This window comes from Vombatus ursinus, unplaced genomic scaffold (genome assembly GCF_900497805.2).
Source record: "Vombatus ursinus unplaced genomic scaffold, bare-nosed wombat genome assembly UNPS02001287.1, whole genome shotgun sequence".
Classification (NCBI taxonomy): domain Eukaryota; kingdom Metazoa; phylum Chordata; class Mammalia; order Diprotodontia; family Vombatidae; genus Vombatus; species Vombatus ursinus.
Genome location: NW_020941065.1, coordinates 12,210,786 through 12,227,166, shown reverse-complemented (window position 1 = coordinate 12,227,166; position 16,381 = coordinate 12,210,786). Strand labels below are relative to the sequence as shown.

At 43.8% G+C, this 16,381-nt stretch overlaps 1 protein-coding gene and 1 long non-coding RNA gene across 2 annotated transcripts in view; both read left to right on the top strand.

The window, feature by feature from the left end:
• Window positions 1-5,632, top strand: part of LOC114043247 (sodium-dependent serotonin transporter-like) — a 78,621-nt gene extending 72,989 nt beyond the window's left edge. Inside the window, exons 13-15 of the mRNA XM_027862318.1 lie at window positions 2,957-3,064; window positions 5,210-5,425; window positions 5,474-5,632. Coding sequence (XP_027718119.1) covers window positions 2,957-3,064; window positions 5,210-5,425; window positions 5,474-5,632 — 483 coding nt within the window. The remainder of the gene's footprint in view (window positions 1-2,956; window positions 3,065-5,209; window positions 5,426-5,473) is intronic.
• A 62-nt stretch (window positions 5,633-5,694) lies between these two features.
• LOC114045038 lies at window positions 5,695-9,875 on the top strand. Its single transcript, XR_003569337.1, has 2 exons — window positions 5,695-5,791; window positions 8,403-9,875. It is a non-coding gene; the product is annotated as an uncharacterized LOC114045038 (long non-coding RNA).
• Window positions 9,876-16,381: the final 6,506 nt, after the last annotated feature.

Genomic DNA, 16,381 nt, shown 5'->3' with positions numbered 1-16,381 from the left:
GGTAATTTACAGAATTACCACTATATACAATTGTATTACTGAACCAACTACAACTAATGCAAATCTCACCAGAATCTGGGAAATACACAGAAGAGTATTCAGAAGGGGACACAGAAGCAAACATTTAGGGGAAAATAATTGTATTATAATTGTATTAGCTTAAAGGAAATAGGATCTTCTCTCCCAAAAAGCACTATAATTCACATGCAGTCCAGAGAACCAGCTATGAATCCTAGGTGCCCTGGGGACCTAGGCATTCCTGGGTCCAATCTTTGCTCCTAAGCAAAGGATTTGGCTTCCACAGATGAGTCACAAATAATTTGCAGGCCCTTTGCTTTTAGGAAGATGAAGGTACTTTTTTGATACAGAACTGGACTACTAGAACCAAGCCCCAGGTCTGCGGATCATGGAGCTAAAGGTTACATCTATGCAATTTATCTGGCCCGTGATAAAATCCCCCCTTCCACATTATTTTTGAATTACAGTTGTACCCCTTTTGCTTTTGATCAAAAACTATTTTATACACATTGATGTAAATATGGGTTACAGGGCTGCTGATTTTATTATTGTACTGAAGTAACCATTAATCCACAAGCATTTATTAAGAAATGACTTGTCCTAGCACTGTTAGTGCTGCAAAATCACTTAAATACACAAAAATGAAAATTATACATGAAACCACAAACTTCAGGTCACTTTTTAAAAGTTACAACATTTCCCCTAAATGTCTGCTTCTGTGTCCCCTTCTGAATACTCTTCTGTGTATTTCCCAGATTCTGGTGAGATTTGCATTAGTTGTAGACGTTCAGTAATTATATTTATATATGTGTATACATCTCCATATATCATATACATATATATATATCCCTTCTCTACTCTATATCACTTCACTTAATTTTTGCCTTCCTATCTTCATATTTGTCACTTGAGACGCAATAGCATTCCATCAGAACATTCCAGATCATTCATCCACCACAATGTTCAGCTACTCCTCAATTTTCAGTTACATACACTGATCCTCATCTACTAAGAACTACAGTACTATGATTACTTAACTCTGTTCAACGTAGCTACACCTAATATGGGCCAGGCACTGTCCAAGGTGCAAGAGATACAAAGACCGATTGGAAAAAGGTCCCTGCCCTCAAGGAGCTTACATTCTAATATCGCAGGAAGACAAAATAAAGACTGACCTCATTTATTTTACAATCTTGTTGAGGCCTACGTCTAAAGGATTAAAACTGGCAAAATCAACAGTTTGGGAACTCTCATTGCTTTTGAGATGGATTTAATATATGAAGATAATGTCTGCTGTTCAGCTGTTTTCAACTCTTTGTGATCCCATTTGGGGTTTCCGTGGCAGAGATACTGGAGTGGTTTGCCATTTCCTTCTCCAGTTCATTTTACAGATGAGGAAGCTGAGGCAAACAGGGTGAAATGACTTGCCACACAGCTAGTAAGTGTCTGAGGCTGGATTTGAACTCAGAAAGATGAGTCTTCCTGACGCCAGGCCCAGTGCTCTATCCACTATGGCGCCACCTAGCTGCCCTAAAGCATTAAATGTCTAGGCACCAACAACAGAATGAAAGTGGTTAAGAATTTTTTTGTAGTAAAATGAAGTATTATTATGCCATGAAGGACATAATATTTAATGTAAGAAAAACAAACCTTGGGGAGGAGAAGCTGTCATGTGAAAAGAACAACGGGACTCATTTTGTTTAGAGTCACCATTGGCCATTCTCTCGCCCCTCTAGCCCCTTCTCTTTCCTCATTGGTTCTATTTCATCCTAAAGTTAATCATAATTAAGATTTAAAACCTTCCAGGAACATTGTAGTTTGATAGCAGACTGCAGTCCTAAAGCTTTCAGAACCCACAAGAATAAACCTCTAATGGAAGAATGATGGGCTGCCTGCTGGGGGCTGGGCTTTGGCCGTCATTCAAATTGTACCATAGAGGCCAGGGCCAACTTCTTAAAGTTATATTGCTATGCCGTTTGTTTTTTAAACCTGTCATTTATTTCCCAGTATGTCTCATCCCAATTAGAATCCTCCCTTATAACAAAGAAAAACAGCTCCACTAAACCAACTGACCCAGTGGCCAGCCACTCTACCACCAAAAGGAGGGGCCACTGACAATTCTGGAGGCTGGCACATGGGTGACCAGGGTTCTCACCTCCTCCTCATATTTCCTTGGGTTGATTCCCTTGTGTGGAGGGTGGGGAAGGCCAAAAGTGAAGGCCTCGGATAATTGATCCGAGTGTACCAAGCGTTACATTTTCTATTAAGCCGCAGCCACCAGGATTCACATGTGGAGCACTTGCACGGCCACACTCAGGTCCCCCCAAACCTCTCGGGATTCACTGCCATCGAGCCATTGCCCATGAGCCCCGCTTCCCTCTGAACCTCTCTTGACCAGTCAGGAGCACTTCATTTTTGACATCATCGCAAGGTAGGAGGGGTATTTACTTAAAACAGAGCGTAAGTCTGATATGATGAGGAAAACAAATCCCACAATAAATGCTCTGACCCAGTTTCCCAAACTACAACCTCCAGGGAAGATGGGTCATTGTTAGTCTCCTTGGCTTTACTTCCTGGGTTGGCTAATTGGCCTCCAAGTGGACAGAGCCAATAAGAAGAGCCTTGGAAGAGGTCTAGACGAACTCTCTCTTCTCTACTCCAAAAATAACTTGAAGTTTGTGACAAAAATGAACCTGTAAAAGGGGGTTTTATTATAATCTTAGCAATCTGCCCAAAGATCCATCTCTGGGGCTTCGAGCCTGCAATCTCGGTTCCAGATCTCTGAAGCGCTCAAGTCAGGAACACACAGCTCATCCGGGATGAGAAGCGCACAGCAGGGAGGACATGCGGCAGCAGAGACCTCGGGCCAGTGGCAGGGCAATCGTACACACAGCTGCAGGGCGCCTCCCTGGTTTCCTTGTGTCCCATCTGTCTCCAGCTTCCCACCAGACATGCTGCAAATGCTCCCGTCCAATCAGCGTCTGCACTAAGAGCGGCATCTGCTGCGCTCCAGAAACGCTTCTGGAAGAACAGAGCGCCCAACGAGGTTTCTTTCATCCAATTCCAGGTTTGGAGAGGAGTTACAGAGGCTGAGGAGGAAACCAGGGGTCACAGATTTAGAGCTGGGAAAGAGATATAAGTCCTCCACCTCCATTTTTGAGGAAAATGAGACCCAAGCAAAATGACTCGTCCAAGGTCACACAGGCATTAGCAGTGCCAAGATCCAAATCCAGGTTCTGTCTTGCTCCCTACCCCATCCACTTCTTGTCTCTCTCACAAACACAGAATCACAGAATTTGAGACTTCAGTGACCACCTGCTATAAGCGAGTCCTAAAAGAAATGCGCACTATAACATGCCCAATAATATTAGCTAGCCTTTGTTTGAGGACCTCCCCACCAAATTCTACTCTGAAACAGCTCCAATTGTTCAAGCCTGAAATCCACCCCCACCCCACTGCTTTTGGGTCTACCCTCTCCCTCCTTCCGGGGACAAGCCCTTTAAAAACATGAACACAGCTCTCCTTCCCAAATCACTTTTAGCTAGCTGGCTAACCCTGCCCAGGTCCTTTACCCCACCAAGATGTGACACGGGAATCAAGGCCCTTGACCATCCTGGGGGCCTTCCCTCAGGACGCTTTCCAGCTTATCAATGTCCTTAAACTGAACAGGTTCCTCCAAATGAGAATTAGCCAGACCCAAACACCCTTATTTCTGAAGCTATCCATCCCTCTTTTCATAGGGCCAAGATCAAATTAGCTTTTGGCTTCTCATATGGAAGAGACAATCCCCTAAAACCCCCAGATCGTCTTCAAATCACTGTTTAACCACCTTGCCTCCCTCCCCACCATCTTGTTCCTTGTGAAGTTGACTTTATAAAGCCTCCCATTGATTCCTCCTCCCTTTCACATCTCTATGGGCATGCCTAGGGTGGTCCCTCCAACCCCATCTCCATCTGTCCCCTTTAGACTTATCCTACCCTTCCTAAACGACTCCTCTTCCACAGAAACCCAGCAAGCCTCCCCCTACCATCTGCTAATAACATTACTCACTGGTGCTGTGGAGAAATAGCTATCCTAAGCCCTAAGAGACTGAGGGGGCACAGCTAGGGGGCTCAGTGGATACAGAACCCTTGAGTTAAGAAGGACCTGAGTTCGAATCCTGCCTAAGACTACTGAGCTACTACTAGCTGTTTGATCCTGGACAAGTCACCTAACCCTGACTGCCTCCAAAAAAAGAGATCTTACCTAAACCTTCTATCTTCTGTCTTCCTCACCAGGACCCTGAACACAGTAAGAGCGTTTGCAAAATCCACTGTTCCTGGCACACAATGGGAGGTGCCATCCGGAAGTTCTAAAGAAAAGGATCAAAGACTCTGATTCTATCTACAGCAGCTTGATAGCCCCCCTTCCCCTGCGGAACCAGGCTTCAGTTTCACCCTCTGTAAAATGAGGGAGTTGGGCTAAGCAACATTCAATGTTCTCCACCTTAAATAAAAAATTTTAAATAATTTTAAATAAAATTTTAAACAAAACATTTTAAATAATTTTTAAATTAAATTTTAAATTAAAAATTTTTTAAACAAAATTTTAAATAAATTTTTAAAAATAATTTTTAAAAAAGCTCTTTGGAGAGCCTATCAAAAAGTTAAAAAAAATAAAGCCTCATGGAGCTGTAGGTGAGGCAGGGGGTGACCCCATTTATCAGGCTGGGATGTGATCTATGCTGGGGCCATGGGCCGCGATGCCTCCTGACACTTAAGCCAGTGACCACGGGGGGTCCCCAGAGCCTCAGTTTCCTCATCTATAAAATGAGAATGATAACACTTCGGGCTGCTGCAATAACGGGGCTTCTCCTCCAAAAGAGAAAGTGTCATTTAAATGGGCGCGCCAGGGAGCGCTCAAGAAAGGCTTTTTGATGAACTGCCTCCGAATTCAGCGTTTTTCCCACTATACCAGGCCGCGACAGAGCTCAACACACCCCGACCGCCGCTGGGGGCGCCTCTGAGGCGAATGAACCGTTAGGAGAACTACTGCGCTTGATGAGCGTTGCCTGGCGCGTGACGTCACGACGCAGCTAGCGGTGGTTGGTGGGCGGACCGTGGGAGGAAAGAGAAAGAGCGCGCGAGAGAGGAATCACTAGGGCTAGGTCGAGGGTGGGCGGGGTACCAGCTACTGGCGGACGTCGCCACAGGCTGTTAGTGGTAGAACGCGACGAGAAAGCGCCAATCAAAGACGCCAGCTGGGGTGGTGGGCGGGCCCTGCGTCTCCTCCATTCTTCCCGACGGACTACGCCAGGGCTCGTGATACCCCAGGGCGGGGCAGGAGGGAGAAGAGCGTTTACAACTATAGGAAGGATCCTTTAGGGCGGGTCTCAAAGGAGAAGCCAATCATAAGGGCCCACTCGGGGGTAGGCGTGGCCAACAGCCCTGCCGCAATTTAACGGTCTTTTCACAAGCTGTCAGAGGGCCTAGCGGAGGAGGTAGCGCGGCGAGAAGAGGCAGTCCTCGAGGCAGGGGCGTGGTCTCCGCTCTGGGCGGAAGTCCCGCCCCCAGAAGCCGGCATCGGTGGCGGCGGCGGCGGCGGCGCGCACTGGGGTCTGAGGCGATGCAGCTGAAGCGGGCGGAGGGTCGCTGGCCGCGGGGGCGACGCTGGCTGCTGCTCCTGGGCCTCGGGCTGGGCGGGATCTTACCGGGGCTGGCGGAGGCTCCGAGCCCCGCCGGGACGCCTCCAGAGCGGAGCCGGCCGTACGCAGTACTGCGCGGGCAGAACCTAGGTGAGGGGCGGTGCCGGGGGCCTGGCCTGGGCGGCCTCTTCTCTCCGACTCGGGCCCGGAGGAGGCCTCGGGGCCGGGGCGGGGCCACGGCCAAATCCCCTGACTCAGCTCGCGCTTGTCTCTGTAGCGCTTTAGCGACACTTTTCCTGTGAACCGGCTCTTGCTATCCCCGTTTGACAGGTGGAGAAACTGAGGCAGACAACCGTAGCGCGGCTTGTCTAGGGTCACCCAACTAGGAGAGGTCTGGGGGGTCTTTATCCGCCTCTTTGGTTCCCTGGGACCGGCTGGCTGCCTCGTCTGTCCGGTGGGGGGAGGGGCAGCCTTAAGCGTGGGGGGGGCCCGGGGTGGGGGAGGGGTGGCCGGTTTGTCCAGGTCCCTGCCTGTCGGTACATGTGGTGCGGGGCAGCTTTCGCTCACCTACGACGCTGTCCATACCCCCGGGGATGTTTTCCAGGGCCCGGGTTCAGATCCCACCTTAATTGACTGAACCTGAGCACGTCATACCGGCCAGCCCAGAGAATAGAGGGTGCTGGACTTGGAGCCTCTGCCGGCCTCAGTTTCCTCATCAGGAAAATCACAGGGTTGTTGTGAAGGTCAAAAGAAAACGTCTGCAGACCTCTTCAGCGTGAAAGCTTGGTTGCAGTGTTCTGTAAATGCTGGCTGCTTTTATTCACATCTCCATGCCTCGTTTTTAAAAAGGGGCAGTGGGTGTTTGGATTCAGTAGTCCCTTCTATCTCTGAAACTATTCCCTTTTCCCTGTGAGAATTGCAGGCTCACTGCATACACAGTTATTATCATTATGTACCTGTGAAGTTGGTACTTTATGATCCCATTTTTACAGATGAGGAGGCGGGTTTAGCAATGTTGACTTGCACTATGTACATAATAAAGCAGGTTTCCAAGTCTTTGGTTATTTTTTTGTCCTACCAGATGACCAGCCTTACCACTAGAATTACTTATTTGCCAAGCCATGACCATGAGTGGGACCAGACCTGTGATTTCCTTGGGATGCAGATGAGCCCTTTCTCTTCAATTATGATCTTAGAGAGCTGTCTAGAACACTAAGATTAAGGGATTGCCCAGGGGGCACTTGAACCCAGGGCACTGTGCCTGGCTGCCTTTCTAGGCCTTTGGTTTGATTATTGTATAGGAATTAGTGTCTCCTGGAAAACGCGCAGAGAATGTTAGCACTTTAAAATTCAAGAAAAATGATTAAGCAAAATAACCCCAGGCTGAAATTTACCCAGATTAGGGACAGTGAGAATTTTAACTTTGTCCAGGAGTGCTGTTTTAGGTTATTAAATTAGTCCATTTAAAGCATCGATGGGGTTTCAGAAGGATGCTTTGTCCCGTCTTGGCCTTCCAAGGAGTGAATACAGGGTGTGAATACACCTCCAGGGTGAATACAGAGCTGGCGTTGGAGGTGCCTACCTCAAACACATGTTATCTATTTGACTCCTGGACAAGTTGCTTAAGCTCTCAATTCTTTGGTCGGGTGTCTTAAGATCAGTACTGGTCTGCTTTGGTAGAAGGATTTTCATCATCTGGGAGTTCTCTATACCAACGAAAGGCACGTCTCATCCCTATGAATTTACTAAAGCAGTAACTCCTAAGTTTTTGGAGTTGTGAGTAGGCCCTATGCTGTCGTAACTATGGTATAGATTTTTTAAAAATTAAAATAAATTAGAATTCCCCAAGAGAACCAGCAACATTACTCTGGAGTGTCTTAGAAAAAGGATTGAGTTACTCAGAATGCCAGTACTGTATATGTTAAGGTTGTTGGCAGGCTTCTAAGTTGAGTTAGAAGGTTTAAAAGCACTCTTAAGTGTTTGTTGAAATTATTAGTGCCTAGAAACCAATGCTCTTGACTCACAGGTGAGATAGCAGATTTCACTTTCTCACTTAAACATTGGAGAGAGCTTTGTTGTGAAATGAGCTCTAAGAATAAATGGTGGTTTGATATGGAAGTATGACAATTTTTGGTAGTCTTTGCAAGGCAGTCAAGTTGGTTGAGTTCAGTGAATCACAAAGCACTAAATGTAATGGAGCTATTATGAGAAAAGTGTGATGTAAAGTATAAAATACTATGCAAACGTGAGCTATTAGTGCCATATTTTTAGGCCAAATTCACACCTTCTAAGAAAGACCCGGGGGTTTTTTTTTGTTTGTTTTGTTTTTTTAGGCAATTGGGGTTAAGTGACTTGCCCAGGGTCACACAGGTAATAAGTGTCAAGTGTTTGGTCTGAGACTGCATTTGAACTCAGGTCCTCCTGACTTCAGGGAGGGTGCTCTGTCCACTGTGCCCCCTAGCTGCCCCAACAGGTTCTCAAACATTTTTGGCATCATAGATTACTCCTCTCCCCCTTTGGCCAGCTGGTGAAACTTAGAAACTCCTTCTCAGAATCATATTTTTAAATAATTGACTAGATTTCATTTAGAGGTTAATGAAAATAAAGATGTCATGTTTTTTTTTTCCCATCTAAGTTCACAGAGCCCTGGAAATCTATCCATGGACTAGTTAAGAACCCTCTGGTCTATGTTAAAGCTCCTAGGATGTCTAAAGAATTGGCATCTCTCATTCAAAGGAGATCTGGTGTTTGATTTTTGCAGTGCTTATGGGAAGCATCTTCAGTATCCTGTTGGTCACTATGATACTCTTGGCCATTTGCGTCTATAAACCCCTTCGCCGTCGCTAACTGGAGAGCAAGTGAATTCTGCAGACTACTTTTGGGAATGTAACAAGCAGTGGTACACGGGGGCCACTGGAGCAGCTGGGATCAGAACCCGAGTACTTGAAACCCATACGTGCTCTGAAGCTAGACAAAAGGACTGGACAGCAAGAACTTCCACTTACAGTCAAATGATTTAGAGAAACCAACCACTAACAAGTATTTTTTCCTCACACTGTATGTAAGTAATCAGACACTTAGAGACTTTTGCTTTTGATGTGATTAACAGAAGACAGGTCTGAATCATCAAGGTGTGTACTGTAAAGAAAACAAGTTCACTTTTGGTAGTGTATGTAAGAGCCCTCTTGGAAGAAATGAATCATTAATGTTTGCAGATGTTAATAAGAATTCAAACAAACTTTCTTAGGATTCATGTTCTGTCAGATGGAAATGAAGAGCAAGAGGAGCAAATTTCTTTTTAATGGCAAAGCTCATGGTTGACCTTGTAAAACTAAGAGTGCAAAGCCTTTTTGGGGAGCTGGTACAATTGTGCACACTTGCCTATTGCATCAGCTTCTTCATTCCCAACTTTGCACTCTAATAATGCTTCACCTTAAAAGCAGTATCATACTTTAGCAAGGCATGTCCCAGCCTAGAAGGCACTGATGTTTAACTGGAAATGCTAAGTGTGTGTTTGTGTGTGCTTGTCTTCGTCTTAAAGCATTGAGGCATATTTAATAGCTATTTGAAAAGCCAAGTTTTAAAAGTCCCACTAGAAAAAAGGTGCTCAGATAGGCACTGGGATGATGCTCCGAAACCAAGTCTAACACTTTGCATCTGGAAAGTTTTCTCTCCAAGATGGCTCTCAAGCTTTAAATTGTGCCCAAACAAATCCTGTAGAGTTCTTTTAAAGAAAACTGGAGCTCCAGCCATAGCCAGTCCTGGGTTGGAAGGGTGAGTAAAGGCTTCTCAAGGGCAGCTTTTTGTGTCTACTGTGTTTAGTGGACTTGAGTGTTTACACAAACTAAATCTTAACTCTTTGTGAATGCTGCTATCATCTTGCACTGTTAGAATGAACTGGAAGGTTTTTTGTGTTCTGTTTGTTATGTATGACAATTCTGTAAGTGCAAAAGTGTCATTACTATTTATTTTAGAAGTGCTACATTTAATTATTTTGATTTGTCAAAATGTTTACTTTATGTCCCCTTCAAAAGTAACACTGGCTTTTTGGAACCAAGGTCTGGTGTAGTGGTTTCTCTGTGTGTGCCCACACATACATTTGTGCATTAAGCCTTGGTATTGTATCAACTTGATGTTTTTTGCTTTGTTATCCATAACGGCTATTCATTTAGGAGGCCAGTTTTATGTTTTCAAGCAAAATATGAATTAAACCGAAATCCTACGTTATAACATACTTGAGATTTTTAATTTGTTGTGTGTTTTTTTTTTTTTACCTAACCTCTAAAAATTTTTTTAAATCAGTTTCCCACAAACCTGTTTTCTGTAGAGCTTTCTGAATATGGGTGGGAGCAAATAGGAGGAAGACGAGTATTGATGCAGGGGGAGGAGACCCACCATAGTAAGCTAATTAATTGATTTGATAGGCCTAGTTCTACTACATCTGTAGTGCAGTGTTACAATGTGAGAGTCAATAATGAACAGGCCCTAAATAGCGTAAGTGAACCACGGATGACTAGCTCAAGTTTGCCTTTGAGACACAGGATGAGGCACCTTTGCAATGAAAAACCAGTCCTGTTAGTCTACATAATTCACTTGATTCTACCTTTTCCTCACCTTCATTTCCAATTGGGTCTGAGAGCTTTAGTTGGAAGGCTATGACAAGTCATGCATTTGACTTTTTGAAAGCAAGCCTAAAGGGATATAGCCTAAGATGAATCAGCAGTGCCCTGTGTCCCATTTGAAAAGAGGTTACTTATGAGAAGATAAAAATACACTAAAACCTTAAGAGACCCATTTTTTGAAGGAGAAAAAGGCCATTTTTTTTGGCCATAAGAACAGAGTGGCCTACGGCCTGTGGTTCTTCAGAGTCTGAAGAAGTTCAGGGTTCAGGGTCTGAAGAAGAAAATGCTAACATTGTACTGATGCTGTAAAGGAATATTCTAGAGCAAAGACGGAGACAGTAATCAACCGACAAGGGGGAAGCATTTTTCATAGCCATGGCAGCTTGAAACATGGACCTTTTGTGTGTCAACCATTACTAAGTTCATTCTTAGAAAGACAAATAAAATTAGTCTGAATATGAGTGTTTATTTCTCTCCAAGCTTGCGAAACATACATATAGAGATATGCATGGGAGTTCATCATGAGACAATGAACCCAAAGATGGACAAAAAGAATTTTTATATGTTCAGAGCAGTTCCCTCCCACCCTTCTCTCCCTCCTGGCTCAGTATGCCTATGTCAGCCAAAATTATGGTCTCCAAATGTTTCACTATGATAAGAGAAAGGAATTTCTTAAGTGAATAGTTTGTAAATACAATAAGATAGGAGAATGTCAAAGTCTCAATTGAAATTATAGATCCAGGATATCTGTTTCTTTTACCATTAACATGACATAACATAGTGTATGTGTACAAAATGCTAAGATAAGAAAAGTCCTACTATTTAAGATAGTGTCTGGGTCAGGGTACCTTAGTGGTCATAAACAGAAGAATGCCCTTGATCAGCTTCAGCTATTGACACAGGAAGGGATATTCTGGGTTCACTCAGAGAGCAACACAATGCAAAGTATTATGGTAGATTAAGCCCAGAGTGGGCTGAAATGTCTCTCCCGATTAGCCAATCCAGGTTTTAGGCCTTTCTCAGGTGTTGGGCTTGAGAATGATTTGGGGAGGGGTCTACATGTGGCAGAATGGAACAAAGAGTGGCCAGGGGGCTAGTAGCATCAGTAGAATGGAAGGAAGATGGGCTTGGAGGACAGAAGACATTGGTTCTAAAACTCAATCAGATCCTTAGATCCTAGCAAATCACTGAACTTCCATTCCTCATTAATAAAATTAAGCCGGATGATCCCCAAGGGATGGTCCTTCTGTCTCCAAATCCAATTGTCCTAAGGCAGCTAAACTGAAACTTTTCTTGAAATGTAAAATTATGTATGTTACAGCACCTACTAAACAGGGTTTTGAGGAAAGCACTCCTAAAGCCAAAAAGTGCTATATAGGGGCAGCTAGGTGGCGTAGTGGAAAAAGCACCGGCCCTGAAGTCAGGAGGATCTGAGTTCAAATCCGGCCTCTGACCAAACACTTGACACTTACTAGCTGTGTGACCCTGGGCAAGTCACTTAACCCCAATTGCCTTAAAAAAAAAAGGTGCTATATAAAAAGTGAATTTGCTGTTACCATCTGACTGTGGTGAATTCTGGCCACCATCTTTGTGCTGGGGAGGAATGGTCTGACCTTGTTAAACCCAGGATTCTCTTATCCCTTCTTTGCTGATGGTAACTAACAAACATCCCAGATGGAATGGGGAGCACAAAGCTCTCTCTCAGAAGTTCACAATTCAGTGGTGCACTTTGCTCACAATAACAACCCTTGGGAATTAAGATTGGCAGTAACAGTAATTGGTTCTTCCCAGAGTTGGGGATTTGTGGAATCACTCTCAGATGACTCACACACACACACTTCTAGCACTACTCGGTAGCCCTAGTATCTTTTTGGAATGTATCTTAAGTGGGGGAAAAAGTTTTGAAATAGGCATATCTACCACGATAGCTGATGGTGATGTCAGAAAATGATTGAATCATAGGATTTAGAGATGAAAAGGCCCTTACCAACCCATACCTTTCACAAAGGAAACCTAATCTTGTTGAATTGAATCTAACCCCCACTTTACAAAGGAGTAGACTGAGGCTCATAGAAACTAAGTAATTCACCTCTAGTCACAAAGCTACCAAGGATGAGACCTAGGGCTGGACATCAGTTTGACTTGCAGTCCAATGCGTTTTCTCCTTGAAAACCATCAATCAAAATTCCCTTGTTATCTTGTCCTAATAGTTTCCTCACCTAGCAGAAAGAAGGCACTTGCTGTCTAGCACATAGTAGGCATTTAAATGCTTACTGATTGATTTCAGCAATGGTTCTTGCATTAAAATTAGGGAATGGCTAAATAAACTGAATGGAATCTGAATTATCTGAATATAATGGAATATTGCTGAACCAAAAGATAGATGGATAGAGTGCTGGGCCTGGAGTCAGGAAGACCTGAGTTCAAATCTGGTCTCAGACACTTACAAGCTCTGTGACCCTGGGCAAGTCACTTCACCCGATTTGCCTTAGTTTCCTCATCTGTAAAATGAGCTAGAGAAGGAAATGGCAAACCACTCCAGTATCTTTACCAAGAAAACCCCAAATGGGGTCATAAAGAGTCAGACACAGCTAATGTAACTGAACAACAAAGGTAGACTATGAAGATTACAGAACAACATGGGAAGAGAAGTAAGGAGAGGGCAGAACCAAGATCAGAGTAGAAGCAGTGACTTGTTTGAGCTCTCCCCCAAACCCGTCCAAATACCTGTAAAAAATGGTTCTAAACAAATTCTAGAGCAGCAGAAGCCACAAAAAGATAAGAGTGAAACAAATTTCCAGTCCAAGACAACCTGTGAATGGTTGATTGGAAAAGTATCATACCAGGCTGGGAGAGGAGCGCAGTTCAGCATGGTAGTGCAGGCCTCAGCAAACCTGGAGCAGGCCTCAGGGCACTGAATCACAGGCAGCTCTGGCAGTTTCCAGACTTCTCAACCCACAAACACCAAAGACAACCTAGAAGGTCAGTAGGAAAGTCTATGACCATGGTGAGAGAGAAGCTGGGTTCCAGCCCCAGTCCTGGCGCGGCCCCGGGGCAGAGGATGCTTCCAGAGCTCTTGGCCCAAGACGGGAAAATCCAGTGGCTGATCAGAGGGGGATTGCAGGGATCTCTTTGCTGGTGCTAAGGCAGGATTCTCTTGCTTTGGCCGTCCTTGGATCTGGGTCACAGTTCTGGGTGGCAGTCCTGGGCCAAGAAGGAGCACTGGCGTGGTGGAGCTTGTAGTGGTGGTGGAGAGGGAATCCTCCTCACAGTTCCAAGGCAGAAAAAAGTGCTTGTGGTCACTCATAGACCAGAGCACATGCCAGGTAAGGAGTAAACACCTCACCCCTTATCATACCACCTTGGAAGAACTGAAAACTTACAGGTCCCTAGAAGTATCTCTGAAAAGAGCTGCCCAAAACCCTCAAAGCTTGGGACAGTACATTCTCCACACTGGAAGCAGACCCCTACCTTAACAAAGAGTTTATAACTCAAGTAACTGGCTGGGATCATGAACAAAGGCACAAAAAAAGTCAGACCATAGAATCTTTCTTTGGTAACAAAGATCAAAACATACAACCAGAAGAAGACAACAAGGTCAAAGCTCCTACATCCAAAGCCTCCAAGAAATATATGAATCAGTCCCAGGCCATGGAAGAGCTCAAGAAGCATTCTGAGAAGCAAGAGAAGTAGAGGAAAAACTGGGAAGAGAAATGAGAGTGATGCAAGAAAATCATGAAAAACTAAGTAAGTTTTGCTTGCTAAAGGAGACCCAAAAAAATAGTGACGAAAATAACACCTTAAAAAATAGCCTAACCCAAATGGCAAAAGAGGTCCAAAAAGTCAATGAGGAGAACCAGAGTTGGCCAAATGGAAGCTAATGACTCTATGAGAAATCAAGAGATCATAAAACAAAACCAAAAGAATGAAAAAATAAAAGACAATGTGAAATATCTTATTGGAAAAACAACTGACCAGGAAAATAGATCCAGGAGAGAGGATTTAAAAATTATTGGACTATCTGAAAGCCATAATCAGAAAAAGACCCTAGACATCATCTTTCAAGAAAGTATCAAGGAAAACTGCCCTGATATGCTGGAACCAGAAGGTAAAATAGAAATTGAAAGAATCCACCGATCACCTCCTAAAAGAAATCCCCAAAGGAAAACCCCTAGGAATATTATAACCAAATTCCAGAGTTCCCAAGTCAAGGAGGAAGTATTGCAAGCAGCCAGAAAGAAATAATTCAAGTATTGTGGAAACACAATCAGGATAACATAAGATTTAGCAGCTTCTACATTAAGGGACCGGAGGGCATGGAATATAGTATTCTGGAGGTCAAAGGAGCTAGAATTAAAACCAAGAATCACCTACTCAGCAAAACTGAGTATAATCCTTCAGAGGAAAAAAATGGACATTCAGTGAAATAGAGGACTTTCAAGCATTCTTGATGAGAAGACCAGAACTGAATAGAAAATTTGACTTTCAAATGTAAGACTCAAGAGAAGCATGAAGAGGTAAACAGGAAAGAGAAATCATAAGGGACTTTAAAATTAAAGTTGAGCTGTTTATATTCCTACATGGAAAGATGATATTTGTAACTCATGAGACCTTTGTCAGTATTAGGGTAGTTGGAGGGAAAATAATTATATGTATATATAGATATAGATAGAGGGCACAGGGTGAGTTGAAGATGAAGGGGTGATATCTAGAAAATAAAATTAAGAGGTGAGAAAGGATTATACTGGGAGAAGGAGAAAGGGAGAGGTAGAATGGGGCAAATTATCTCACATGAAACAGACAAGAAAAGGCTTTTACAGTGGAGGGGAAACCGGGGAAGGTGAGAGGGAATGAGTGAATCTTATTCTCATAGGATTTGGCTTAAGGAGGCAATAACATGTACACTCAATTGAGTATGGAACTCTGTCTTGCCCTACAGGAAAAGGGGGGGTGGAAGGGGACAAGAGAGCAGGGGATTGATAGAGGGAGCAGATTGGGGGAGGGCATAATCAGAAGCAAACACTTCTGAGGAGGGACAGGGTCAAAAGAGAGAATAGAATAAATGGGGGGGTGGGATAGGATGAAGGGAAATTAGTTAGTTTTCCACAACATGATTATTATGGAAGTGTTTTGCATGACTACACATGTATAGCTGTATTGAGTTGCTTGCCTTCTCAATGAGGGTGGATGGGGAGGGAGGAAGGGAGAAAATTTGGAACCCAAAGTTTTAAAAACAAATGTTAAAAATTGTTTTCACATGCAACTGGGAAATAAGATATACAGGAAATGAGGTATAGAAATCTATCCTGCCCTATAGGAAAATAGAAGGGGACGGGGATGAGAAGAGGTAGAAGGGAGGGCAGATTAGGGGAAAGGGTACTCAGAACGCACGCTGTCTTGGGGTGGGGAAGGGGCAAGATAGGGAGAAAATCTGGAACTCAAAATCTTGTGTAAGTGAATGTTGAAAACTAAAAATAAATTAATTTAAAAAATTTAAAAAGAGAAGCAGAACAAGGTGAACAATAGACACAATTACTACAACCATGTAAAGAAAAAAGCTGAAACTGAATGTTGCATAAATGCCCTCCAGGTGTGTCCCCAATCATGAGACATGAAAATAACTTTTTCTTGGAGGCAGGGGACTAGAAGTATGAAATCTCGAAGACAATGCCAGACTCGGCTGATATCCTGCCCTGTTTAATTTCGTGGAACTTTTCTTTCCTTCTTTTTTCATTCTTCATTATGAAGAATTTTCTGGGTAGGGGGGAAAGGAGGGACGTATTTGAAGTGTTAAGTGGCAAAAAAAAAAAATAATAATTTTTCTTTAAAGAAAGCTAGTGGGCCAAGCCTAATGCTTTTTACTGAATGCCCTTCTGCGGTATGTTACAAATTATTTGCGTAGCCCACTACTACCAAAACTGAATCAATCTAAATCAAAACAAATCAAACTAATTTTTTTTTTAACTTTTTGTTGAGGCAGTTGGGATTAAGTGGCTTGCCCAGGGTCACACAGCTAGTAAGTGTCAAGTGTCTGAGGCCAGATTTGAACTCAGGTCCTCCTGACTCCAAGACCGGAGCTCTATTCACTACACCACCTAGCTGCCCCACCAAACTAATT